The sequence below is a fragment of the Perca flavescens genome, chromosome 8 (assembly GCF_004354835.1).
Source record: "Perca flavescens isolate YP-PL-M2 chromosome 8, PFLA_1.0, whole genome shotgun sequence".
Classification (NCBI taxonomy): Eukaryota; Metazoa; Chordata; class Actinopteri; order Perciformes; family Percidae; genus Perca; species Perca flavescens.
The window spans coordinates 5,173,841-5,199,749 of NC_041338.1; the positions used below are offsets into that span (position 1 = coordinate 5,173,841).

The window sequence follows — 25,909 nt, forward strand, 5'->3', positions numbered from 1 at the left end:
CTGTATGTCCCACTCAGTAGAATGGGAAAAGATTGCTGCTAGCTAGCTACACTTTTGGCATAACTATAGTAGCTATATTTACAGTTTGAATTTGGTTTCGTTAGCTGCGACTGTCCCTTCAATCCTATGTGTACAGATTGTGGCTAGTTGCATAGTAGCATTTTCGGCGTAATTAGAATATATTTACAGTTTGAATTTCGTCACGCCACTTATATAACCTCTACCCCAAGGTCTTATAAAGCTAACAATGGTGTCCGATTTCAATTTTATAAATTTTTGTGAATTTCAGAGGAATTCTAAGAGGAGGCTAGCTAGCTCTCATTGATAGAGCTACATCCAGCCGCAGGCTCTATCAATGAGACTCGCGGACAAGGGGCGTTTATTTCACTGATTTGTTTAAATAACTCAACACATTATAACTACACACATTATAAGATTAACTGCAACCTGTGGTAAGAGATTGCTGGCGTAACAAGCTCGCTGACCGCGCTCTCACTCATACACACCGGCCATTTAGCAGCAAGAGGGGAACTGCAGGCCCTGGAGCTCTGTCCATGCAGTGGCGTTTGGTAGTCCATTCACCCAAAAAACTGTGACTTTGCGCGGGTATGGAGTGCCGTGGGCTGCCAGCCATGACGGAGCTCAATCGAGCTCACAGCAGGCCGGGGTAAGTGAAGGAAGGCAGGTCAGGCGGCGAAGCAGCAACACAGGCAGCACTGGCCGCTGATCTCCGAAACACAGTCTGACAAAATTAAATAAATAAAACTGCCCATATTTGAGCTTTACATAGTGATTTCTCGCATAAAAAAGTTTCAGAAGTTAATTTTGTAATGGAATAGCAGAGATCTGCGCGACCTAGATCCAGAAGACTACTTGATCTCAGGTCAGTTGTGTAGCCTATGTAAATGTTGGGGCGTGACCGCTCTCTTAATACATCCATGGGCTGACAGGTACAGGTCTTGGGATGCTTACATCAACTTCCAGCTTTGTTGGGATTCGCCCGTTTTCAGCGGCAGTTTCAAAATATGAGATTTTCATAGTAAAGGGATGTCAATGGGATTTTGAGCTTCTATGTATGCAACAATAAAAAGTTAAAATAACATAAATTATAACATAATTAATTATCATTTCATTGTTAGTTAACAATAAAATAACTATTAACTTAAGTTTAATAAACCATCAATTTATCATTTATTAGAAATGGTTATTATAGAATGTTACCCTGCATGTCAGTCCATGTGTGCCTTATCCAGTTCCTAATGTGTAAAAGCCTCTCTAAATACGTACTGAGATTTGTGAATCTGTACAGTTTAAAGTCGTTTCATATTTCTGTTTTTCCATTATGCAAATGAGCAAAAAATCCATCATGGCGGGACGTTTACGATCCAAGATTGGGTTTTTGTAGAGCAGAGTGAGCTGGATATGTGACATTTCAAGTCAATCGCACTTACAGTGTAAAAGCCGTGGCATTTTGGGCGATAACTACAGAGCTACTATGTGGCTGATTGGGCTCATATTTATTGTGAAGCATTTACACATGATTTCCAGTTATGGTGAAAAGGTTGACCGATAAGACCCTATCAAGCAGCGAAACATTGGCGTCAGTGTCGGTGTTGCCAAAGGTCTTATTGACTTTTCAGCCAATAATATCCATGTACGCATCTACAGATTTGTCTACACATATACAGTTGTTCTACTCTCTACACATTTGGAAATATTGTTGCTACAGTGGCCCCATACCTGTACTGCATGGGTTGGCTATAGTCCAAGTGCACAGGCAGTCAACTTTGTACAGTCAACCTGCTCTAAGTAACCTTTACCCTCAGAAGCATATTGTGCAAAGATTTTAGTGACTTTCCCACATCTTTATATTTTACACTAAAAGTGCAGTGCCACAGCAGTTTAGAAACTTTTATTATTCGGAACAGTAGCAGAAATGCCACAAGTGTAAATATTCAACCATTGTAGATACATTTTAAGTAGCTACTAATAATAGTAACTACATCAATGTCATAACATTTTCAGGTTTTGGAAGAGCAAAACATCATTCATTTTTTCTTACCCTCTCAAAGTCCTTCAGGGGGTTCTCTAGGCTCAGGTGCAAAATGTTCCCTAGTATCGGCAGGATAGGGGGTCCTGGTGGAAAGTTTTTAGGCCTCTGGGATTTGAGTAGAAGAATAAGAAAAACAACACAAAGCCATAGCAGGATGATAGAGGCAAACATGGTTAAATGGATGTGGCTAAACTGAAGAGGAAAGCTGACTGACTTGCTTTCAAAGTGTAGCTCAGCTTTTAGTCCAGCCCCTTCTGGTTGTGTACCTTGCTCCCCTGTATTAAAGGTGAATGGGAACATCTAACAGAAACAGGTCACACACTTTTAGAGGCACAAGTTAACACAGACTTCGGTTTGAATTATCCACTATAAACACTATACTTAGGTTATATATTGCTAAATTAATTTTAAACAAGCAAATTTAGCTAATGGCTTGGCTTGTCAATAGTGAAATAAATCAATGAGTTCCAGCCAGTGGTGCAATGTAATCCAAGCACATTAACTGAATTCCTATACTTAGTGCACATTTGAAGTATTTTCTTTTTTATGCCACTTTCTTGTCACAGCCCTTTCTGTGACCTCTAGACTTGTCCCTGGCCCCTCCTCTTTGTGTGTGTGTGTGTGTGTGTGTGTGTGTGTGTGTGTGTGTGTGTGTGTGTGTGTGTGTGTGTGTGTGTGTGTGTGTGTGTGTGTGTGTGTGTGTGTGTGTATGCTTCTCAGCAGGGGCGTGACTCAGCAATCTTTACATGGCACACCTGACTCTTATCAACCACCAAGCTCAGTATCAGAACCCTGGCTCTCCACTCTCATCGCCAGATTGTTCTGCTCTCTATGTGGAAACTCTCCAGGCCCTTGTATAGTGAAAGAAACTTGATTTACTCTGTTGGGGTGATTGTGCTGAAAATATTCTCATCCGTTTCCACCTCCAGTACCTGCCAGAACCTGAGCTGAGCCTGCCACCTGCCATAACATGCCACCAAACTCACCAGCCTGCACCAGTCCCCTGCCACAAGATGCCAGATCACCTTCCACCTGGATAGCCTGCTTGCAGGTATTGGCTTAAGCCAAATAAAGAACCTTCTACACTAAATCCAGTGCGTCAGCATCTGAATCTGCCTCGGGGTCTAAACAGAGCTTAAATCAAATTGTACTATTTCTACTTCTGCTCATTCAGTGGAAAATGTACTTTTGTACTCTACTTCAATTATTTGACAGCTTGAGTTAGTTGACAAATTAGACGTTTGCATACAAAACATATGAACAGCTTACAAATATGTTTTTTCTAAATAAAAGTACCCAACAGTAAATACAGCTGAAACACATAATTGATTAAGCGAATAGTCGATTGACAGACTATTCACTACTATCGTATATTCAAATGAAGATATATTTACAGAAAGAAAATTCAAATATGTTCTGTAATTATATTGGCATGTTATGGAATTTATTAAATAAAAATAACTTTTATAAATAACTAAATAAATGTTTCTAATTATAGCCTACATGCTCCTTGCGCAGAACTAATTGTCATTTACAATTAGGTTGATTCTGACACATTTTGCTTTTTAGATACAATCAAATTGATGGGTATAAAAAGGCATGCCAAGCGTAATGACGCACGATGGCTGATTTTTCACTGTTGGAAGATGTGGCAAATTCAGACTGACAGCAAGAAGACTTGCTGGCAAACAAGCCTTGAGCTGTCCTGTTGGATCTCTGAGCTGTTTTGGGCCCAGTGTTACAGAGGAGCACTTGGAGAAACCACGCTGTGCCAGTCCCACTTCAAGAGGTGTTAGCTCCGGGGTCCCACGTGCATAGCAAAAACCCTTTCTCTGTGTAGCGCTAGGCGCTTTTTTGCATCAAGTTTAATAATGGACCATTTCTTTTTAATTTGGGCCATGGTCCAACCTCTGAGGCTGCGGCATTAACTGCGCCTGCAACATTTTGTCACTCTACAGCTTTTCTGGCATTAGGAATGCCCACACTGTGCCCTCCAAACATATTTTCCTCTTTTCCACCTCTCTGACAAGAACTACAACTTCACATCGAGTGAAAGTCTTTTGCTTTGTTTTCCTCTGTGTGCATCATGTCGATATGGATGAATATTAATTTGGAGCGTTTCACCGACTATTTAGGGGCAACTATGGGTGTGACATTAGGCCTGTACGATTTGGGGAAAAATATGAATCATGATTTTTTTAGCTTAGAATTGATATCACGATTCTCTGCCACAATTTTTTTCTCACGCAGTGTAATGTTTATTGCACACATGAACCATGACAAAACAAAACAAATTGGCAGTACCAAACATAGATTATTTTTGGTGCCTATAACACATTGCACATCACCACAAGCCTGTAAACATAGATGCTTCAATGAATAAAGAAAATAAAGTACATACTGGCCATTTAAGTACAGTAGGCTACCAAAAATAGTGACATATAACACATTGAACTAAATATGGCCCTGATAAAGGCTCTATCTGAACTCCTTGAACATGTATTTTTATATAATTAAAACATGTTAATGGCAATGTCAAATGCTTTCAATAAATTAATTGGAGAAAAAATAAAAAATTACACAAAAAGTCATGTAAAAATTAAATCACGAATGGGTGAATCGAGATCGCGATTATATAACGATTTATCGTGCAGGCCTACGTGACATTTAGAGGCAACTGTGATTTATAAAGGGAAACCGGTCTAGGACATGCATTCGCATGGTTTTATAAATTTGAATCTTTCTGTGCGTACTTATGCCCTATGTTTCGTCCGTATGCCACTTCTGACGCAAATTCGCCGCACAGTTTTATAAATGACGCCTCTGGTTTGGATTTGGTGATGGTTTGTACAGCCCCAATCTGCAGACGAGTCAGACATCATTTTCCAGAAGTTATGTACAAGTTGCCCGGCGGCTACATTGACGTACGATCAACAGGCCAATGCACAATATTATGTTCCTGCTATAGAGGAATCTTAGTTTCAGGACGGAAATCCTAGGGCCGCATTTGTAGGTCCACATTTCTAGGACCGTAGTTTTTTGCAATGGCGCCACCTAGCGAATTGGATGGCACCAATAGCCAAAAAGTCACTTAGACACAAATGCATGGGAAAATAGGGTCCATGTTGAAAAGTACAGAAATACCCTTAAAGGCACTAAAAACTAGCATGTATGGAAGGAGCTCTAGCATTGGTCTTCATGATGACATTATCCAACTCCATAGGGAGGAGCTGTGAAGTGGCCATGCCCACAGCTGCAGAGTTGCCTGGAAGACACGATCCGCCCGGACCAGCAGGGGAAATCGTTGGTCCTGGATAAATCGTTGGTCCTGGATTAAATGGAGGAGTGCTGGAAACCAATACCTACCTAGTCTTTAACCACGACATTCTACTTCCGGGATAGCTCCGGTGCTGCCGGAAATTCCGCCGGATCACGCCCTTTTCCCCAGGATGCCCGTGACCTTCTGCTTTCTTTGTGTTGGAATTTTAAAGTCCAGTCGATTTATAAGGATTATGGTTAACTTCTCCTCAGGGTAAATCCAGACAGCTAGCTAGACTATCTGTCCAATCTGAGTTTTCTGTTGCACGACTTAAACAACTTTTGAACGTACACGTTCTACAAAAACAAGTTACTTCCTGAGGCTATTTTGCAGAGCCACCGTGGCGCTTTCCGGCGATTAGCTATGCCCAAGACAATTGTGATTGGTTTAAAGAAATGCCAATAAACTAGAGCATGTTTTTCTCCACTCCCGGAATGCTGTGTGGACCAGCCAGTCCCTTCTTTGCAGTGCTGTGGAGGAAGGTATGGCAATGTGAGACTAATACCTACCTATCCACTGCTATTAACAGGATGTCCTAATGAAATCCTTTTAATGTTGTATACGGGAATCAGAGGCCGTGGCGGAAAAATTTTCACAAGGCTTTTTGCTCTTGAGACAGAGCATCAAAGTCCATCTTTACATCCATGGTTTTGAGACCCCTAGCAGCAGAAAATTACACATTGTACATTCAAATTAACTTTCTGATCTGAAAGATATTGTCTTGTCTTGATATTGTTCAGTTTTTACTGAACCCAGCCATCCCATGCCACACCGTCACATCGTGCCCCATCCACCACCACAAGTAAATTCTCAACCTGTGGGAAACACTGAGGAGCGTACCTATAATTCTCACATGACCACACTCATTACAGTTGTTTCACAACCTATGTTTCTCATCCTGTCTGTAGGTATTTTGTATTTTTCCACTGTCCCATACTGATGTAACCTGTCAATACCAGCTCATCATGTGTTAACAGGGAAGGTAATGATCTAAACAAGCTTGCACACATATTGCAAAGAGCACCATTGGTTATCTAATCCAGTTTACACACATATTGCAAAGAGCATCATTGATTATCTAATCAAGCTTACACACATATTGAAATGAGCACCATTGCACTTCTATATTTATTCCACAGTTGCTATAAACATGTAATCTCTAAGTAATGTCATTTTGGTATTTAGGCACATTAGCATGTTAACTGTAATTTATTTCTTCAGAGAATGATAACATTTGGTTAATATTGCCATTTATTTTTTAACTCATAAATGCATATCATTAAAATGCTATTGCAATAAATGTTCCACTCCAGACTAAAAAGATAGATTGGCCAGAATGGCCTACATCATATCAATCCCATATGAATCAATTACATATCAAAAGACTGATGCTGTCATTCTTCCTGGGAGGACAGTCTCAATTCAAAAGTATCTAGTAAGTCTATGTCTACTTAATGGAACACACAGTACATTAAAAGCACATTGTAACCTGTAACCTAAACAGATATGATGTAGACATGACGTCTGGCATAATTCACCATGTGTGTTTTTAGCTGTCATAGCTAGCATTTAGATAGTGACTGCTGTGAATAGGGCAGCCGACAACTAAGGAAAGAGCAAATGCCAGTCTGTGTGTCTGCAGACAGCCTCACTGTGTTGCCCTGAGTTGGATCTTCATGCGATAAGGTTTGGGATTCAGCGTGACCCCATAGACTGGAATGTAGTCTGGCTCTCCTGCATCCTCAGGCCAGATGAACTTAAACTTCCTCAGTAGGGTCACCATGATGAGGAAGAGCTCCATACGAGCCAGACCCTCTCCGAGACACATACGAGGACCTAGGACATAAAAAAAGACCTCAAAGTCATCCACAACAGTTTGATTTAAACCCACCCTGTCTGCATGCCGCTGCATTTTTCATACAGTGAGATCCATACTGTTGTTGTTGTTTTATGCTCTTATACCTGCAGAGAAAGGCATGAAGGCCTCTGGTTTAACAAACTCTCCCTGGTCATTGAGGAAGTTTTCAGGATTGAATTCATTGGGGAATTTCCATTGTCCCTCCTCATTCAGCACTGAGGTCAGGTTAGGGATGATCAGTGTGCCCTTAGGAGAAAATTAAGCAAAAGAGTAAAGGGCATAGAGGAAGGCAGAAAAAATTTCTTAGAGGATTTATTTAAGTTACCTTAGTAAGATAATGCTCCTACCATTATTGAAGTATGGTACAAACAGTATTGTAATCTGTTTGGAAAATCTGTAGTGTCACATTGCCAGACCTTTAGCGCTGTGGAGTAAGGTCTGGCTACACCAAGGATACATTCTAGGAAAGGAGGAAATAAAACGTTCTGGGTTGTTTGCATTTCTTTAAACCAATTAAAATTGCCTTGGCAGCGATAAGTTCCAGACGCAGCAACGGTGGCTCTGCAAAATGTTTTCGGGAAAGAATTTGTTTTGTGCAGCATTTGCACCCCGCAAAAGAAAACCCTACATAAGATATTAAATGAAGTGTTAATGTTCACACAACACAGTAACGTGAGCTGTTTAAATTAGCTGGATACATGTCTACATGCTGCGTGTACTTTGTCCACAGCAATCCCTGCCAATCGGTGCCGAAACATCCCAGTTAGATAGTAAATGCCGTAAACATATTTTTAAATCTTCACAGTCATTCCCGAAAAGGACCAAGCAGGCCTGCATAATAATGCAAGACTCAAAATGATGTCATACCCTTCCATTTTGAACATGTAACGTTAGCTTGCTAGCTCTGAGGTTGTTGTTGTTGTTGTTGTCGTTGTTTCGACACACAGATGGCAGTAGCGGATAGGTTTACTCTGGTAATGTACTTCCGTTGATCCAAACTAGAAAAATTCTAACCAACATTAAAGACACTAAACTTTTTTCTTACAATAACTCACATCAAATGAGATTTAAAATTTGAATAAGAGGCATGTTTAACTTTGTTCCCTACAGAGGTTACCATACCTTGCCTTCACAATAAGGTACCGTGCTGATACAGTACAGTGAGGTTTCTTTCCACAACATTTCACTATAGTGTTCACTATACAAGTTGCTTCTTACCCTGGGAATGGAATATCCCATGAGCTCTGTGTCTTTAGTTGTACAGTGAGGGACACTGAGTGGAACAGTGTTGGCTATCCTCTGCACTTCATGGATCACAGCCTGGGTTAAGAGAGATTTAAACATGTTCTTATGCTTTATGTGACTTTATGGAGCAGAAGAAAAGCAATGCGGGCTATCAGAAGCTCAGCCACAAAACAGTACACCAATAAACTTGTAATATGGGAACCTGCCAGCAATGTACTGACAACCAGGCAAAAAATATCATGATAAATGTGGTTCAAAAGCAGTGATTATAATTGATCTAACCCAAGGACCCCAACCTAAACAGATTATTTTACCAGATTCATGGTTGATTTTAACATGTTTGCAAATGACCCCCTACCTGTAGCAAAGTTTGTGTCATGCTCTAACAAACATGCAGACCCATGACAACAATGAAACAATGAAAGTAAAATTATGACCTGCATGTAAGGCATGTTGTGTCTGTCATCAAAACTGGCCTGATCCTTCCCTTCCAACACCTCGTTGATCTCCTGCTGACAACGCTCTGACAGATACAGCAGAGAGATAACAATAATTAGCAATATAATTTAACTAACTTAAATTGGCACACCTTCCAAATGAACCCAAAATAAAAATATAGCCATTAAATTACCACATCATCAATTTAACAATGAATACCAAACTAAGCAAACTAACACCGGGAAATACTAAGAAATATACAGACACTACACTACACTACTCTTTTGGGATAAAGTCTGCCGTTGGCCGCCTACTTCAGCCAGCATTCTTCTCCCCTTACGCCATCTCCGCTATCTATTTTGCAAGGGTACTGTCTCTGCATCCGGGGCTTAGCACCACCAAAGACTATTGTGATTGGTTTAAAGAAATACAAACAAGCCCAGATGTTTTTTCCCTTATCCCAAAATGTTGCCTTGTGCAGCCAGACCGGTTTGTAAATTGGGTAGGTAGCTTCTCACAAACTGTGACCAGAAATGGTTAGCAAGCATCAAGCTGTATCTCCAGCGGTGCTTGCTTAGCTGCCCCATTGCAGTGTTAATCACTTGAGGACGTTCACAGTGCCTTGACGCCCAATTAGCAAGAGCTTTGGGGTTAGTTTTAAACAGATTCTCTTTACTATGCACCACCAAAGTGCAGGGTGGCTAGCTTCTTGCTAGCAAAGAGCTGTGGGTCAGATACAAACCCGACCACTGCCAAGGACTCTACCGGGTGAGCACTCTAACCGGAAAGATATCTGTTGTTTGGCCAGTTGGTCTTTCAACTTGGTCTGGGCTTAGGTCGACTCAGTTTTGTCTCAACTTTTTCTCCCTAGCCTAAAAGTTCTGCAGGGGTTCCTCGGCGTGCAGTAAATCTCAACGTCATGAGAAATTAATCCACAATGATGTTTGTCAGGACATCTAGGTGCAAACCTAAGGCACCTAAAAACAATTCCCCCACAATTCATCTTTTTACTGTGTCTGCCAATTTTGATGAAGAATGGTGCGAAGCAATCTATTCCTTTGGAGTGGAAGTGTGGTTCTGAGAGTCTGAGTCTTGCAGGTGGTAAATCAGCCATTTTTGGAATTGATGCCTTCCATCTTCGGCACTCAAAACAAATAGTAATGATGTCTTTATATTGCTTCACTGGCAATCAAAATCCAGAATGCAACACAGCTCCCAAAATGCTCTTTCTAGGCCCAGATGGCATAGTTTAGAGTCTTAATCCTAGAACAGGAGCTCGGTTATTGGATGAGCAGAATGAAGGATTGGGTGGACGGCAAACACCTTAGTGAGGTTTTACAGTCAGCACCGAGGGTCTTGAGCATCCCAACCAGGCTTCAAACTTTGAGAGCAAATCTCTTAAAGGCTTTGACTTTACCTCTGTGGATATCAGAAGCATACATATGGGCTGAAATATGTGCCACCAGAAACTGAATTTGAATAATTTATATTTGAATTTGAATTGCTAAACTTGAATTATTGCATTGAAAAACTGAATTTGAATCATATAATTTGAAATTGTATTGTTTAATTTGAATCATTGCATTGAAAAACTGAATCTGAATAGTATAATTTGAAATTGAATTTATTCGTTTGTAACTGAAGTCCAATAAAATTTGATCCTCACTGAAAATTCAACTCTCTATATATCTTCACATTCAGTTCTCACAATTCAGATTCAGTTCTCAAAATTCAATTTCAAGTTAGTGTGACAGACATCCGGGTAGTTGGAGGATGAAGGAAGAGCAATCGAGCGCAGATTGATAGGTAGAGTTGGTCTACAATTAATGGTATTTGAACAACTCAGTCCCAAGACAAAAAATGCCTTTTCTGTTCATGGCTTTCATAGAAAAAATTCCTAACCATGAAATGAATACATATTTTAGATAGAAAGGCAATGGTAAAACTATGGAGCCGGTGGCAGAAAAGCAATTTACATGTGCATGTATACCTTGTATGTGTGGGTAGGTCATAAGGTAGAGGAAACCAGTAAGCAGGGTGTTGGAGGTAGTATCTGTCCCAGCAAAGTGAAGATCTAGAGCATACATAATCAGTTGCTCTTCTGAAAAGTTAGAACCATCATCGCCTCTCTAAAAAGAGGAGAATGATTGTTTAATATAAACAGACATTAAATGCTATTATGCATTCCTGATACTGTTCTGACCTCTCTGAAGTAAATTAAGAAGGAGTTTGGTTTTTTAACATAATTGTGTGTGCAGCAGTGCCCCCTTTTGGCTAACCAGCAGCAGTAGCTTTAATTTAAGTTTCACTTTCAGTTGTAAATTTCCATCAGAAGTCCATTGATTGTAGCCTCGTGAGACCGTCCTGATCTTGCGAGCTCCAGTTTTCAACTCGCAGATCAGTCTGGCATCTTGAGATAGAGATAATTTGGAGCCGTTAGCCAAACGACCGGGCCAATCAGCGTTGGTTTTGAGGCGGGTTAGGTGGTGATGGACAGATGGTTTATCCAATCAGCTAACCAGTATTTTCAGACAGCGGTCCGGGAACCTGAAATGGTGTCTTTTATTCCTAAATTCTCGTTACACAAACGGCAAATATCCTTTACCGACATGTTGCTTGCTTGCTGAGCTAACGAGCTATGCTTTGCCTGCAACAGCAGGGGCCGGCTTGTGGTTGTATTTTCATACGCTTCGTGGATCTGATTGGTTGATTTGGCCCGTCTATCACCAACATAGGTGATAGACAGATGGTTCATCCAATCAGCTAACCAGTATTTTCACCCCTTCCCAAAAATTCTCCAATGGAAAGTTCCCAGATGGATATGCCGAGCAAATGCGAAGCAATCCATCAGGTTACATTGATTGGGCTGCAGAGCAGAGTGCCAGTGCTGTTTCTTCCTACATTGTTCCCTTGGATACTATATGTCCATAAGTACTGTATATATTTAGCCTGGCTGACACCAGACCCTTCAGAGCAAATCTCAAATTTGCCGGAAGTTCGTCAGGGTTTACCCAGGCTAGTATATATTACTAAAAAAATGTAAAAGGAATTGTACATGGCATATCTTTGGTTTATTGGAGTTTTCTAATGTCAAATCACTAAATTGATAGTTAGCATGGCTATTAGTTATAACTCAGCATTTTCTAAGTTGTGGGTTTGCACTATACTTTGGGTTTCTGTATTGGTTTCATCTCATTTCTGATTGTCTTTTGCTCCTTGTTACGGTTTTACAGTATAAAACAATAAGGAAATTAAAGTTTCTTTGTCGGACCCCTAGAAAAGTTATGCCTTGTGTTTTTTGGAGAACTTTACACTGTTAGCTAACTGTCGAGCTTTGAAGAAGCAACTCATTGCAAGGACAGTATAGATACACACAAATACACACTATTGGGCATGAAAACTACACAAACTTGTGTGCACACGTAAGCTAAAGATACATGCAGATCATGCGGCGCACGCACGTGCGCGCACACGCACACCCACACAGACCTTATTCAGTTCATCCAGATAGCAGTCAACAAAGTCTTGCGGCTCTCCATGGACTCTGGTCTTCTTGTGCTCTTTCATCAAACCAATCACAAGATTCCTACAAGTCTGAAAAGAATTCAAGTCAACATTCATTTAATTTGAATGAATTAAAAAATATTCTTCTTAAATTTCATGTTAAATTCTCAACCCAATATATTTTTGTATATTTTTAACATACCTCAACATTCTTAAAGACCTTAGTGAAGGGCAGCGGCAGGTCATGAATAATGGGGAAAGAGTCATACAGCTGTAACAGAAGATAAATCATTAATTTATTTCAATCCAAACCGTAGCATGTATAAAACATGGACGCTAGTTCGTGACGTCAGCCATAGGTTTCTGAAGAGCCAAGATGAAGCTCAAAGTGTGTGGCTCCGACCATCATTTTTTTAGCTGTGCCTAACTCCAGGCTACTCCAAATATGGGAAAAGAGGTGGAGCGTTGATGGAGCTGAGATTGGCCGAATGAAGCCTACAGTCTATGCTAGCCTCCTGTGATGCCATCCACCTGTCATTCAAAGCAACCATTCCTTAAAATATGTAACTCTAAGCCTCAATATAATTCAAACAGGAGAGATAAAAAACCGCCCACCGTACAGTTGTCATGCATGGGGAAATTATCTAGGGCAGGGGTTGGCAACCTTTTTGATATGAAGTGCCCTTTTCAAAATGTCTTGTTTATTAGTGTGCCATGTCAACATTAAGTATAATTATGACATCAAATCAAAATTTAATATCCAGGGAATCTGTCAGTTTATTCCATAGTAACATTTGATAACATTTATTTCACATAATCAGGACATTGTAATTATTATTATTGTACAGTATATTATTATTATGATTATGGAAACATGGTTGTAGTATGCAGCGTCCTGATTGGTGGAAGATGCTTGCAGAAAGAAACGGCCTTTGTCAGGTAAAAATGTCACTGTCAAAGAGGCTGAAGTGAAAAGTTGACGTGGAAAAGCCCAGCTTTAATGATGAATGGACTGATAAGCAAGTCCTGTATGCCTCATTTGCAATGAAACAATGCTGTTGCAAAATAATACAACCAGCATCATCATCAAGAATGAAGAACGCGAACTTAACGATCGCGTCATTCACGTGCATATTTAGTAGCCACATGCATCCGTTTTGGTCTTAATACATCTATAGATTTACCGCTCCAGCGGAGAGGATGGTTTGTTCAGCCAGCAGTTAAGTTTATACATTTTTTTCCAAATTTCAAGATTCCCATACAATGCAAACTAAGATAAACAGTTAGACTACAAACCGGCAGCTTTTGTTTTAGTTTGTTTGTAAAAATTTGCTATTTGCAGAGTAGAGCTGTGTTTGCGTAAAACTGTGCGGTGGACAAGAGTGGACTGAGCAGACAGAGCAGATTGAAATATCGCTTTCTACATGTTTATGCCTGTCTATACAGGTGAGTGCATTGAAGTATTGGCTTTTTTACTCACAAAGGTTTTTATTGTAGCCTACTTACAGTAACGAGACTAGCGTTAGTGCATCTGCCCAGGCCATTGGTAATTCTCTTTGTATTGTTCCCAGTCAGAGATATGAGTCAATGAAACTACCGTAAATAACAGGTCGCGCAACTGTGAATGTCGTAATTTGGCATGCGGATGAGAGTGCTTCAGCATGTCAACCATGATTTCAACACATCAATAACTCTCTTCCACACATATTGCCAGCGTGCAATTGGTTAAGGTCCCGCGTGCCCATGGTGGCACGCGTGCCTAAGGTTGCCGACCCGTGATCTAGAGTGAACAAAACCGTGATTATGATGAAGTGTTGCCATCTTTCCTCAAGCCTAAATAGCACGGACACCTGCTGCAATCACAGAGTTGAATTAAATGATGGAAGGACGAACGAGCCAAAGTTCGAAAGTTTATTCTGACCTCGTATTCGTGCAGAATAGGAGGGCAGTGCAGGTTGTAACTGCCCTCCTATTGTAAAAATAGATGTAATCTTTCAACTTGATTAAGACATTTGTCTCGCTGTGTTGCGAAAGCCTATCAGCTTTTAAAGTAAACCTATTATATACTGTTTTCAGATACATACATGTATTTTGTGATTCTGCTAGAACATGTTTACATGCTTTAATGTCAAAACACTTTTTTTTCTCATACTGCCCATGGCTGCTAGCCTGACAAGCCAGACCCACATCAAGACGTTGGGTCTGGGAACTCACCATTGGCAGGGCTCAATCCAAGGGGCGGGATAAACTGGTTGGCTATGAGTGCAGAGGGAATTTGAAAGACAAGAGAGCAACGCTAGTTGATAAATTAAACTTTTGCCATATCCGGTCGGCAAAACTCTGAACACATTTTCCTTTTTTAAGAATGACTTCAGTGCTTAACTCCAAGTCTTCCAGAGTCGCGGCCAAAGCCGATTCGAAAGACCACTGTTTGCCAGCAGCAGCCATCTTCTTTGTTTTCAAGTAGCAGGCAATTCACGCGGAACGTCGCAACTCTGCCGTCCTTATGTTAAGCCCGCCCACCGACTCTATACACAATGTGATTGGCCTGACCAGAATTTGGTTTTTCCAGTTTGCAAGCCAACGGAGAGTTGCTAGACTGACCCTGGCTGCAAATTGCATTTGCTGCCGCCAGGGTGTGCGTCTAGATTTCTAGGCTACATGGCTCCTGTATTCACCCTTAGCCTGAGATGCTCTGATGGAGCACGTGTCTCTTTAAGCCTCCCCTCCTGAAAAGCCCAGTCTGCTCTGATTGGTCAGGGTTACGGCATCTCCAAGACTCTTCTGGGATCTCTGTAAGTACTTTGTTGTTGCACTCCAAAGCACCAATAAAGGCTTACAGCTACACAGGCTGACATCAGCCTGGCTCTTAAAGAAAAGACATACTGTAGGACATCCCCTGGTTATGTCGGTTTAATGACCTGATCCTAAACCAGGTGCAACGTGCCCCTCACCTCGTGACCAAAAATGAGTTCAAAAGGACTGAAACCAAGAGACTTAGTGGGAGCATCTTGAACAGCAAACAACAAGAATGGGATGGCCTCATCCTATTTCTTTGGCTGTGCCTCAACAAATGTTCTCAACGTGCTCTGTTATGTGCTATGAAACTGTTTTATAGCTCCCTATGACTGCAATTTTCAACTCAGCCATGACATGCTTATACAGCTTGGATGTGGAATTTCAACAATGAAAGGGCCCACCTTAAAGAAGTAGAGGAATCTGGGCGCTGTATACAGACTGATTTTTTTTAATTTGCACATTGCTTAAGCCAAAAACTTCTCTTCAAAAACCCCAATGAAGAAGCAAGGTAGAGATGGAGTGACCCTGCCCGGAGGAAGCCCGGGGCCCCCGTCTGGAGCCAGGCCCAGACGGCGGGCTCGTCGGCGAGCGCCTGGTGGCCGGGTTTGCCACGGAGCCCGGCCGGGCACAGCCCGAACAAGCTACATGGCTCCCATCTCTCCAGCCCATGGGCCCACCACCTGTGGGAGGAACCGTTGGGGTCGGGTGCGATGCCACATGGGTGGCAGTGAAGGTCAGGGGCCTCGACGGACCAGACCCGGGCGGCAGACGCTGGCTCTGGGGACGTGGGCGTCACCTCTCTGTGGGGAAGGAGCCGGAACTGGTGCGGGAGGTGGAGCGCTACCGGTTAGATCTGGTGGGGCTTACTTCTACGCACAGTCTCGGTTCTGGAACCATACTCCTGGATAGGGGTTGGACTCTTTTCTTCTCGGAGTTGCCCAGGGTGTGAGGCGCCGGGCGGGTGTGGGGATACTCACAAGCCCCGGCTGGCGCCGCTGTGTTGGAGTTTACCCGGTGGACGAGAGGGTCGCCTCCCACGCCTGCAGGTTGTGGGGGAAAACTCTGACTGTTGTTTGTGCATATGCACCAAACAGGAGTTCGGAGTATTCGGCCTTCTTGGAGACCTTGACTGGAGTCCTGCATGGGGCTCCAGTGGGGGAATCCATTGTTCTGCTGGGGGACTTCAACGCACACGTGGGCAATGATGGAGACACCTGAGAGGCGTGATTGGGAGGAACGGCCTCCCTGATCTAAACCAGAGTGGTTGTTTGTTGTTGGACTTCTGTGCTAGTCATGGATTGTCTATAACGAACACCATGTTCGAACATAGGGATGCTCATAAGTGTACCTGGTACCAGAGCACCCTAGGCCAAGGTCAATGATCGATTTCATAATCGTTTCATCTGATCTGAGGCCGTATGTTTTGGACACTCGGGTGAAGAGAGGGGCAGAGCTGTCAACCGATCACCATCTGGTGGTGAGTTGGGTCAGGGGTGGGGAAGACTCTGGACAGACCTGGTAAGCCCAAACGTGTAGTGCGGGTAAATTGGGAACGTCTGGAGGAGGCCCCTGTCCGACAGACTTTCAACTCACACCTCCGCGGAGCTTTTCGTGCATCCCTGTGGAGGCTGGGGGCATTGAACCCGAGTGGACAATGTTCAAAGTTTCCATTGCTGAAGCTGCGGCGAGGAGCTGTGGTCTTAGGGTCTTAGGTGCCTCAAGGGGCGGTAACCCACGAACACCGTGGTGGACACGGTGGTCAGGGAAGCCGTCCGACTGAAGAAGGAGTCTTTCCGGGATATGTTATCCCGGAGGACTCGGAGGCAGTTGCAGGGTACCGAGGGGGCCGAAGGGCTGCAGCCTCTGCCGTGAAAGAGGCAAAGCAGCGGGGTGGGAGAAGTTTGGAGAAGACATGGAGAAGGACTTTCAGTCGGCACCAAAGTGCTTCTGGAAAACTGTTCGCCACCTCAGGAGGGGAAGGGGAACCATCCAAGCTGTGTACAGTAAGGATGGGACACTGTTGACCTCAACTGAGGAGGTAATAGGGCGGTGGAAGGAGCACTTTGAGGAACTCCTGAATCCGACTAATACGCCCTCTATGTTAGAGGCAGAGCTGGAGGATAACGGGGGATTGTCGTCGATTTCCCAGGCGGAAGTCACTGATGTAGTCAAACAACTACACAGTGGCAAAGCCCCGGGATTGATGAGATCCGTCCAGAAATGCTCAAGGCTCTGGGTGTGGAGGGGCTGTCCTGGTTGACACGCCTCTTCAACATTGCGTGGAAGTCTGGGACGGTGCCAAAGGAGTGGCAGACTGGGGTGGTGGTTCCCCTTTAAAAAGGGGGACCAGAGGGTGTGTGCCAATTATAGGGGTATCACACTTCTCAGCCTCCCTGGTAAAGTCTACTCCAAGGTGCTGGAAAGGAGGGTTCGGCCGATAGTCGAACCTCGGGTTGAGGAGGAACAATGCGGATTCCGTCCTGGTCGTGGAACAACGGACCAGCTCTTCACTCTCGCAAGGATCCTGGAGGGAGCCTGGGAGTATGCCCAACCGGTCTACATGTGTTTTGTGGATTTGGAGAAGGCGTATGACCGGGTCCCCGGGAGATACTGTGGGAGGTGCTGCGGGAGTATGGGGTGAGGGGGTCTCTACTCAGGGCCATCCAATCTCTGTATGACCAAAGTGAGAGCTGTGTCCGGGTTCTCGGTAGTAAGTCGGACTCGTTTCAGGTGAGGGTTGGCCTCCGCCAGGGCTGCGCTTTGTCACCAATCCTGTTTGTAATATTTATGGACAGGATATCGAGGCGTAGTCGGGGTGGGGAGGGGTTGCAGTTTGGTGGGCTGGGGATCTCATCACTGCTCTTTGCAGATGATGTGGTCCTGATGGCATCATCGGCCTGCGACCTTCAGCACTCACTGGATCGGTTCGCAACCGAGTGTGAAGCGGTTGGGATGAGGATCAGCACCTCTAAATCGGAGGCCATGGTTCTCTGCAGGAAACCGATGGAATGCCTTCTCCAGGTAGGGAATGAGTCCTTACCCCAAGTGAAGGAGTTCAAGTACCTTGGGGTTTTGTTCGCGAGTGAGGGGACAATGGAGCGGGAGATTGGTCGGAGAATCGGCGCAGCGGGTGCGGTATTGCATTCAATCTATCGCACAGTTGTGACGAAAAGAGAGCTGAGCCAGAAGGCAAAGCTCTCGATCTACCGGTCAGTTTTCGTTCCTACCCTCACCTATGGTCATGAAGGCTGGGTCATGACGGAAAGAACAAGATCCAGGGTACAAGCGGCCGAAATGGGTTTCCTCAGGAGGGTGGCTGGCGTCTCCCTTAGAGATAGGGTGAGAAGCTCAGTCATCCGTGAGGAGCTCGGAGTAGAGCCGCTGCTCCTTTGCGTCGAAAGGAGCCAGTTGAGGTGGTTCGGGCATCTGGTAAGGATGCCCCCTGGGCGCCTCCCTAGGGAGGTGTTCCAGGCACGTCCAGCTGGGAGGAGGCCTCGGGGAAGACCCAGGACTAGGTGGAGGGATTATGTTAATGTTAATGTTGCTCGGGAAAGGGAAGTTTGGGGTCCCCTGCTGGAGCTGCTCCCCCCGCGACCCGACACCGGATAAGCGGACGAAGATGGATGGATGGATGGACATTGCTTAAGCCTATATCATGGGTATCAGACTTGCATGATTTGAAGCAGAGGACACACCTAATTAATGAGCTTCATTACCACCAACTCTCTGAAGACGCCAATAATTTCCCTGTAACTGTCTGTGGCTATTAGTGCTAACCTTTGTGAGTTGAACTGTTTTTGCAATAAGACTCACTTGCATCGAAATGGGCTAATTTTGCACTGAATGTATGCAAATTACCTAGGGTACATTTTACACTTTGCTGATGCTTTCTTTTTGTGTTATTTGTACAGGTTTAGCTGTAAAAGAATGCAATCCTTTTGGGAAATATACCTGTTAATATTTCTGAGCCAGGTTTGAAGGCAGAAACATGCTTTCACTCACCACAGTCCATGGTCCATTGGTTATCTTGGTATTTTCAGTAAAGCATTGAACAATCACTTTGATGAACTCATCATCATACTCGTAGCGTGTACCAAACAGAACCTGACAGATGATGTTGGAGGCCACTCTATGAAAGATAACTTGAGGATTCAAGGTATTACCTGTAAAAGACGATGTTGACATAAAGTATGATACAACATTGTGCAAGAACACAAAAGAACATTAAACATAACACAATGCAAAATTAATTCACATCAATCAAAATCCACCTTATCAATGAGTAGTAATGAGTATTTCTGCTGCTCAGAAAACCCTCCCATCCTTATTAGGATTGTGTGGACCCTCAGATCACATACCAATACTCTTTTCCAGTGTATCAATGGTGTATTGTATCTCTGTCCGAATCCTCTCTTCCATGGAATGTTTCCCGAGACCAAAGTTCCTCAAGGTCGCCAGAGCAAAGCGACGATGGTCCCTCCAAATAGAGCCATAATCTGCCAAAATCAATCCTACAGTGTAGGACAACAAGGAATATACAGTATAAGCTTACAGGTCTTCTTAATTTACTTTCAAACCTGAGACATTGCTATCTATTCGAGAATTGTCCAAGTCATTGCTGCATCACTGCTGCTGCAACACAGAAAAAGCTTTTGATCAGTCCTAAATTAATTTGTTAAATTAAGGCCCTTGCTTCTCTCTCATTTAACTAATTCTATTTTCTCAGAACTCTTTTAATACAGCCAAGGGTCCCCTGCTTCTCATTTTTGGAATTGAACCATTAGCATGTGCAATTAATGCTTGCAATATCTAGTGAGTAAATCTTCATGATCATGTTTTAAAATTAAACACGTATGCTGATATGTTTCTCACTACAGACCAGATTCTTCTACACCAGCAATTCTTAATCCCATCCCACTACTATAATTGGTGAGCGTTGTGATCGTTAGTGTGAATGTGCATATTATGAGAAAAGTCCGATTTGATCTCACTTTGCAGTTTTATTGCTGGACACCTAATCTCACATTGCCAGACCCACTCCACAGTACTGCGGAGAAGGGTCTGGTCCCTCCACATACACTCCTGAATAGAAAAAGAAGAAAAAAAACAGTCAGGGGTTGTTTGCTAATCACATCGTCTTGGGTGTTGCCTCAGCTCTGGACCCAGCAACCATGGTCTTGGGAAGGAATATGTTTTGGTGGAACATTTGCACACTGCAAAAAAAAAATGCCACATACAATATAAAGCTATAGTGTGTAGTTTCTGTCTCCCCCATGAGGAATTCTAATTGATTACAACAAAACTGTCAGCGCATCCACATGATACATGCCTTTGGTGACTGGCACCAGCCCAGCCCCTCCTCCATGCAGTTGCTTGTAACCAACTCGGAGGATTAAAAAGAAACATAGACCCTTCAGGAGAGGTAATTATCTTGCATCGGTGTACAACGTCAATTGCGCTGGGTGCAAGATAGGGCCCCTTGTCATCGATCCGGACTACTGGTGAGCCAAGGAAGAGTTCTGTCGTGCCAAATTATTATCCTCTCCCCTGGAGCAATAAAATCACATGGCTACTTTTTATGCACATGAATGATGCAGTCAGACTTTGCGTTTACCCTTTCTAAACTTCACTCAGTATTTTGATATCAGGAATTATATTGATTTATTTTAGCTTCAATTTGAGCTTTGAATAGAAAAAAGTCATAGTACTTTGAAAAACCTGCTTTCTTCTAATTGAATGTTAGAGCAGACCAAAATCATTTGTGTCTGAAAACTCCCTTGGACCCCAAAGGGATTTTTAAGTACTTGTATCGGTAGTCATATCAGTACTCTTAACTTAAATAACTTTATTTTGTGTACTGAGCACCTTGGTGTGCAATGGCTGAAAGATAGAGAAGCAAACAACAATAAATAGATGTGAGTATAGACAAACTAGCTGCTAATAGCAAGCTATCCTCTGTCATTGAATTAGCTTTGAGGGAGCAGTGGTTTTCTTTTTTTTAAGATAATTTTTAGGGCATTTTTAGACCTTTATTTGACAGGAGAGATGAAGACATGAAAGGGGAGAGAGAGGGGGAATGACATGCAGCAAAGGGCTGCAGGTTGGAATCAAACCTGCGACCGCTGCGCTGAGGAGTAAACCTCTATATGTGGGCGCCTGCTCTACCAACTGAGCTATCCGGGGGCCCAGGAGCAGTGATTGTTTATCAAAGCACAGTTTACAACTTTTGTGGGAAAATTGGACCAGATTCAGTCGGACATCTCAGTCTGCATAGCATACATCAAGAAACTAAACAAGGAATGCTCTTAACTCGACGTGCAAATAACGAAGGTTACAGTCTACGGTTTAAATTAATGCCATGGGGAAATATGGTGAACTAGAATCATCTTTAGCTCAGCAAAAGGACCGGTCCCCGTCGGGGCAATTTCCGCATCATTGGCGTCCCCGAACTTGCTGAGGGCACCAACGCGCTACAATATGTTAACTCATCCATCCCCAAATGGTTCCCTGCAATTGGAGAAAGTTGGCGATCATGAGAGCTCACTGCATCTGTCTGCCACATGAGGGAGCCAGAGGCCCCCGCACAATTATTTGCAAGATGCTCAATTTCATGCATCCTGAAAGCTGCCAGAGATTCTCCACTGAAGATCAACAACAACATTTGCCTTACTGCTAACAACAGCAACTACACCGTCACCAAATGTTGAGCCTTCTCCGACGCGATGGATGCTGCGAGAAAGCAGGGCTTCCAAACCTTCTTGATTTACCCAGCCAAGTTGAAGCTGGGGCGCTGAGTAACACCTGTTTATGAACCCTGCTGCTTCTAATTGCTGGCAGACCATCTACCAGTAACTAGAAGCAGCAGGGATCATAAACAGGTGTTACTCAGCGCGTGATGGACTAGGATGTGGATGGTCTAGGCTATATTTTGGTTAAACATGGATCAGGACAGTTGCTGTCACCTTTGCTTGACTTAAATGTTTTTCTTTTGCTCCATCTTCCTCAGCAGCGGGACACTTTTTGTTGTCATGGTTGGTGAGAACTGAAGCCCAATTATCTTATCGTACTATTTTGTTTTTCGGATAGTTAAAATCACGTTTAGAAACTGATGTTAATTAGTCGTGTTATAGTTAATCTTCTCTAATATAGGCAGGGTATCTGTTTGTAATAACCCTGCACGGGAACGAGTGGTGTGTGAATGAGTGCAGCCCACTTTCTCAGAGTCAAGTGGACTGAGTGACATGGGTAGGGACATAGCTCTTGCAAGTGAATGTAAAGAGTGTATTTGTGAGGGGGATGTTTGTGTTCTTATTGTTGTTTTATTGTTTGTTTATCTGGGTTGTGGCGACCCAGGGGGTGGAACAGATCTCTTACTGAAATTAATGCTTACATTACTTCAGGTTCAGGTTCATTTATTTGTACCCATAGGTAAATTAAGTTCCAGAGAACAAGTTCAGGCTATTTCTCAAACATATAAACAACAAACACCATACACACAGAACAAAACACTAAAATCACACTAAGACAATTTCCGAATCTTATTGCTGTTCATAACATTACTTGTTTTCATTCGGTGTATTATAGCGATATTTCAAATGCTGCCCTCGCTTTTTGATATGATGGCTATTAAAGTTGCGAGTTGGAACATTAATGGGCTGAATGGTCAAATTAAATGGGCACTGTGTTTACATCACCTGGCATAATATTGACGTGGCATTTTTACAGGAGTCGCAAATGAGAGACAGAGATGTTAATGTGTTAATTTGGCAACCCAGTCTCACGGCAGTTCGTGTAAATGTCAACGTTATTCTTAATCTATTGATACGTGTTCACGGAGACGTTTTTCTCGTTTTTTACGTGTAAATGTGACGTTATTTTTCTCGTGTTCACGGAGATGTTTTTCTCGTTTTTTACGGGGAAAGGACGCCGAGAGACTGCTGAAAAGGATGCTCCATAAGCCGGGAGGCACCCGCGAGGCAGCCTGCTGGGGACGCGCTGGATGGGAATTGGCAACGCAGATGGTGAGGTAGTGAACTGATGTCAGACTGTAGAAAGTAAACGTGGGAATAAAGATTACTCGTAATATTTTCAAGTATTGATGTCTCACACACATTTCTTCACTCCATATCATCCACATTACCATGAAGATTAAAGTTATTTGCGCTTGTACTGAGTGAAAATTGTTCCATAAACACCTTCTAAAATCCAACTCAAATCTTAAATGAAAATCCGCAGGAGGAGGAGATGGCCCGACTGCATGGAATACAGTCGTTACACTTAATGTCCTCGTTATCAGTCCTAACTTTAATACTTTTGTATTAAGTGCATCAGTGTATGTTTTTTATTATTATGCTCTTGGTTATGTTTTTTGTTTCCTGTAGCTGTCTTACCCCTCTTTTATGTGTTTTTTTTATAGATGCAGCATGGGTGGAAACCCAATCCAAATTTCCTACAACGTAGGACAATAAAGTGATGTAAATTCTTAAGTCTAACTGTCTGGTTGAATGTTATGGTTTTGATAAAGGGAGACTATGAAGCTAGATGTATACCTTCCACGTGTCGGCAAGGGTCCAATTCGGTCCATGTGACGTAAATGTCAGCAAGACACAATGACTGATGGGTAATATTGCATGTGAATGTCCGGCGAAGTTATGAACCGTTGTTTAGTTTTTCAGTTCACAGTTCCCTTTAAACTGAGCATTTTTGCTTCCTACAGTTTGTAATCTTAGGGGGCTTTCACACCTACCTCGTTGGGTCCGGACTCACAGACTTTTCAGTTGGATCCAAAACCAAAATTACAGGTGTGAAACCTTTTCCGGACCACAAATTTGGTTCGACCACAAGAGTTAGTCTTGGTCCGGATCAAGCTGAACCGTGGTCCGGTTTGTTTCTAGTGTGAAAGCATTTTTTGGATGGTTCGGACTTTCGGACCAAATAAATGAAGCTCTGGCAGGCTATCTTGGTTTTATAAGACCTATATAGGACCTTTAAGGAATAGCTCAGTGCTTAGTGTGTACGTGAGAGTGTGACGGTAAATGCGCTCAAAGCAGACAGCTTGCGGCTATCAGAGCAGCAAATAAATTCTATTCTAAAATTTTATTTATAGGGTGTGAAAGTGCCCTTACTTGAATACCCTGTACAGTCGCATAGCAGGTTACTACTAGGTAAGCGGTATGCACCTTCTGCTTTTCTTAGAGTGGTGATGAGAAGCCTCCTACAAAGATAAACTAGGCAACATGTGACCTGTCATTTCTACCCCAGGTGATTGTTTCTCCCTTTTCACCATTTCCCAGCATTTAATTTACTGGGATACAGTAATGATGACAATAAAAATGTAAACTGCACAACCATACATTTTAGCAAGATATATAGGATTCATGGTACCTGACCGATCCCTACATACAGTATGTGCTTGGAAAGAGATACATTACTGACATACAGTATGTACTATATATATATATATATATATATATATATTTTTTTTTTTTTTTTTTTTAATTAGTTAAGTTCGATAAAATATTCTCTGCCCTATGACATATCGTGTCTGTTCTACCTTTTCTTTGGGTGGCGTCATTGACAAACAGGTCTTGGGGTCGTCCAGCAAAATCAGTGCCCTTGGTCACCATAGCCTCCTTCATGGCCTTCATCCCATTGATGATAACAGCTGGTCTGGTACCAAGGAACAGACTGTAGACATTCCCATAAGTATTCCTGAGCTGGGAGAGAACAATATAACAATGTCAGTGTTAAAATGCATATATATCACATAACTTCAGATGGATATTACTAATAAACACAAAAAAGTTCAATCTTTTATCATCTGAAAGTGCAATTTAAAAACCAGCAAATGAGAACACATAGATTGAGATACAGTTGCAGAAATCTCCACACACAAATTTGCAAAAACTTTGCTACATACATACATGCTACTAATATGACTCCATACCTGTACCACTGGTTGGCTGTTGTCCAAATGCACAAGCAGTCAACTATGTATAGACAACCTGTTGTGAGTATCCTTTACACCTTTACACCAATACAGCAGCCAATAGGTTTTATTCATAGTCTAGAAGTGCAGTGTGGTCCAGCAATTGCTGAAACTATTACTATTAGGAAAAACACACTGGCCAGAAGTGTAAGTATTGAATCATTGTAGACACCTTTTAAGTAGCTACCTACTAAAATGTATTAGTAACTACATCAATGCCATAACAATTTCAGGCATTGTAAGAGCAAAACATTAATTTCACATTTTTTTCTTACCCTCTCAAAGTCCTTCAGGGGGTTCTCTAGGCTCATGTGCAAAATGTTCCCTAGTATCGGCAGGATAGTGGGTCCTGGGGGAAAGTTCTTGGGCCTCTGGGATTTGAGTAGAAAGATGAAGAATACAATGCAGAGCCATATCAAGAAGATTGAGGCAAACATGTTGATGGACTGGACTGAACTGAAGAGGCAAGCTAATTGACTTGCTTTCAAAGTGTAGCTCATCTTAGCCCTGCCCCTTCTAGTTGTGTACTTTGCTCCCCTATACAGGGAGCAAAGTAAATAAGCAAAAGGTGAACAGTAACATCAAGCAGAAACAGTTTATAGTGCTGACACACCGAGCAGACATCAAAGAACTAGCGGCTATAAAGCCTGAATCTGACGTTGCTTCATTTCTCCTCATGTTGCCTGTGTCTTGGCCAAAAGGTTG

At 42.7% G+C, this 25,909-nt stretch overlaps 2 protein-coding genes and 1 long non-coding RNA gene across 3 annotated transcripts in view; 1 reads left to right on the top strand and 2 right to left on the bottom strand.

The window, feature by feature from the left end:
• The window catches only part of LOC114559696 (cytochrome P450 2F2), a 20,382-nt gene extending 18,158 nt beyond the window's left edge, over nucleotides 1-2,224 (bottom strand). The window contains exon 1 of the mRNA XM_028584505.1: nucleotides 2,063-2,224. Coding sequence (XP_028440306.1) covers nucleotides 2,063-2,224 — 162 coding nt within the window. The remainder of the gene's footprint in view (nucleotides 1-2,062) is intronic.
• LOC114559697 (uncharacterized) overlaps nucleotides 1-23,230 on the top strand; it is a 27,777-nt gene extending 4,547 nt beyond the window's left edge. The window contains exons 2-3 of the long non-coding RNA XR_003693136.1: nucleotides 2,983-3,104; nucleotides 23,139-23,230. This is a non-coding gene — a long non-coding RNA (uncharacterized LOC114559697). The remainder of the gene's footprint in view (nucleotides 1-2,982; nucleotides 3,105-23,138) is intronic.
• On the bottom strand, nucleotides 6,483-25,909 carry LOC114559694 (cytochrome P450 2F2-like). The gene is made up of 11 exons (XM_028584502.1): nucleotides 25,480-25,909; nucleotides 24,770-24,932; nucleotides 19,575-19,727; nucleotides 19,219-19,379; nucleotides 12,620-12,688; nucleotides 12,403-12,507; nucleotides 10,904-11,042; nucleotides 8,913-8,998; nucleotides 8,449-8,550; nucleotides 7,335-7,476; nucleotides 6,483-7,208 (listed from the first exon to the last, which is right to left on the bottom strand). Exons 1-11 carry the CDS (start codon nucleotides 25,702-25,704, stop codon nucleotides 7,021-7,023), a joined length of 1,533 nt encoding a protein of 510 aa, XP_028440303.1. The 5' UTR covers nucleotides 25,705-25,909; the 3' UTR covers nucleotides 6,483-7,020.

Excerpts from the sequence above, each read along its gene's own strand:
- LOC114559694 (XM_028584502.1), bottom strand. The coding sequence starts at position 25,704 with ATGAGCTACACTTTGAAAGCAAGTCAATTAGCTTGCCTCTTCAGTTCA. Across the intron at positions 24,933-25,479 it reads CCCTGAAGGACTTTGAGAGG|CTCAGGAATACTTATGGGAA; the intron begins GTAAGAAAAAAA and ends GTTCTCTCCCAG. Across the intron at positions 12,508-12,619 it reads AGGTCTTTAAGAATGTTGAG|ACTTGTAGGAATCTTGTGAT; the intron begins GTATGTTAAAAA and ends AATTCTTTTCAG.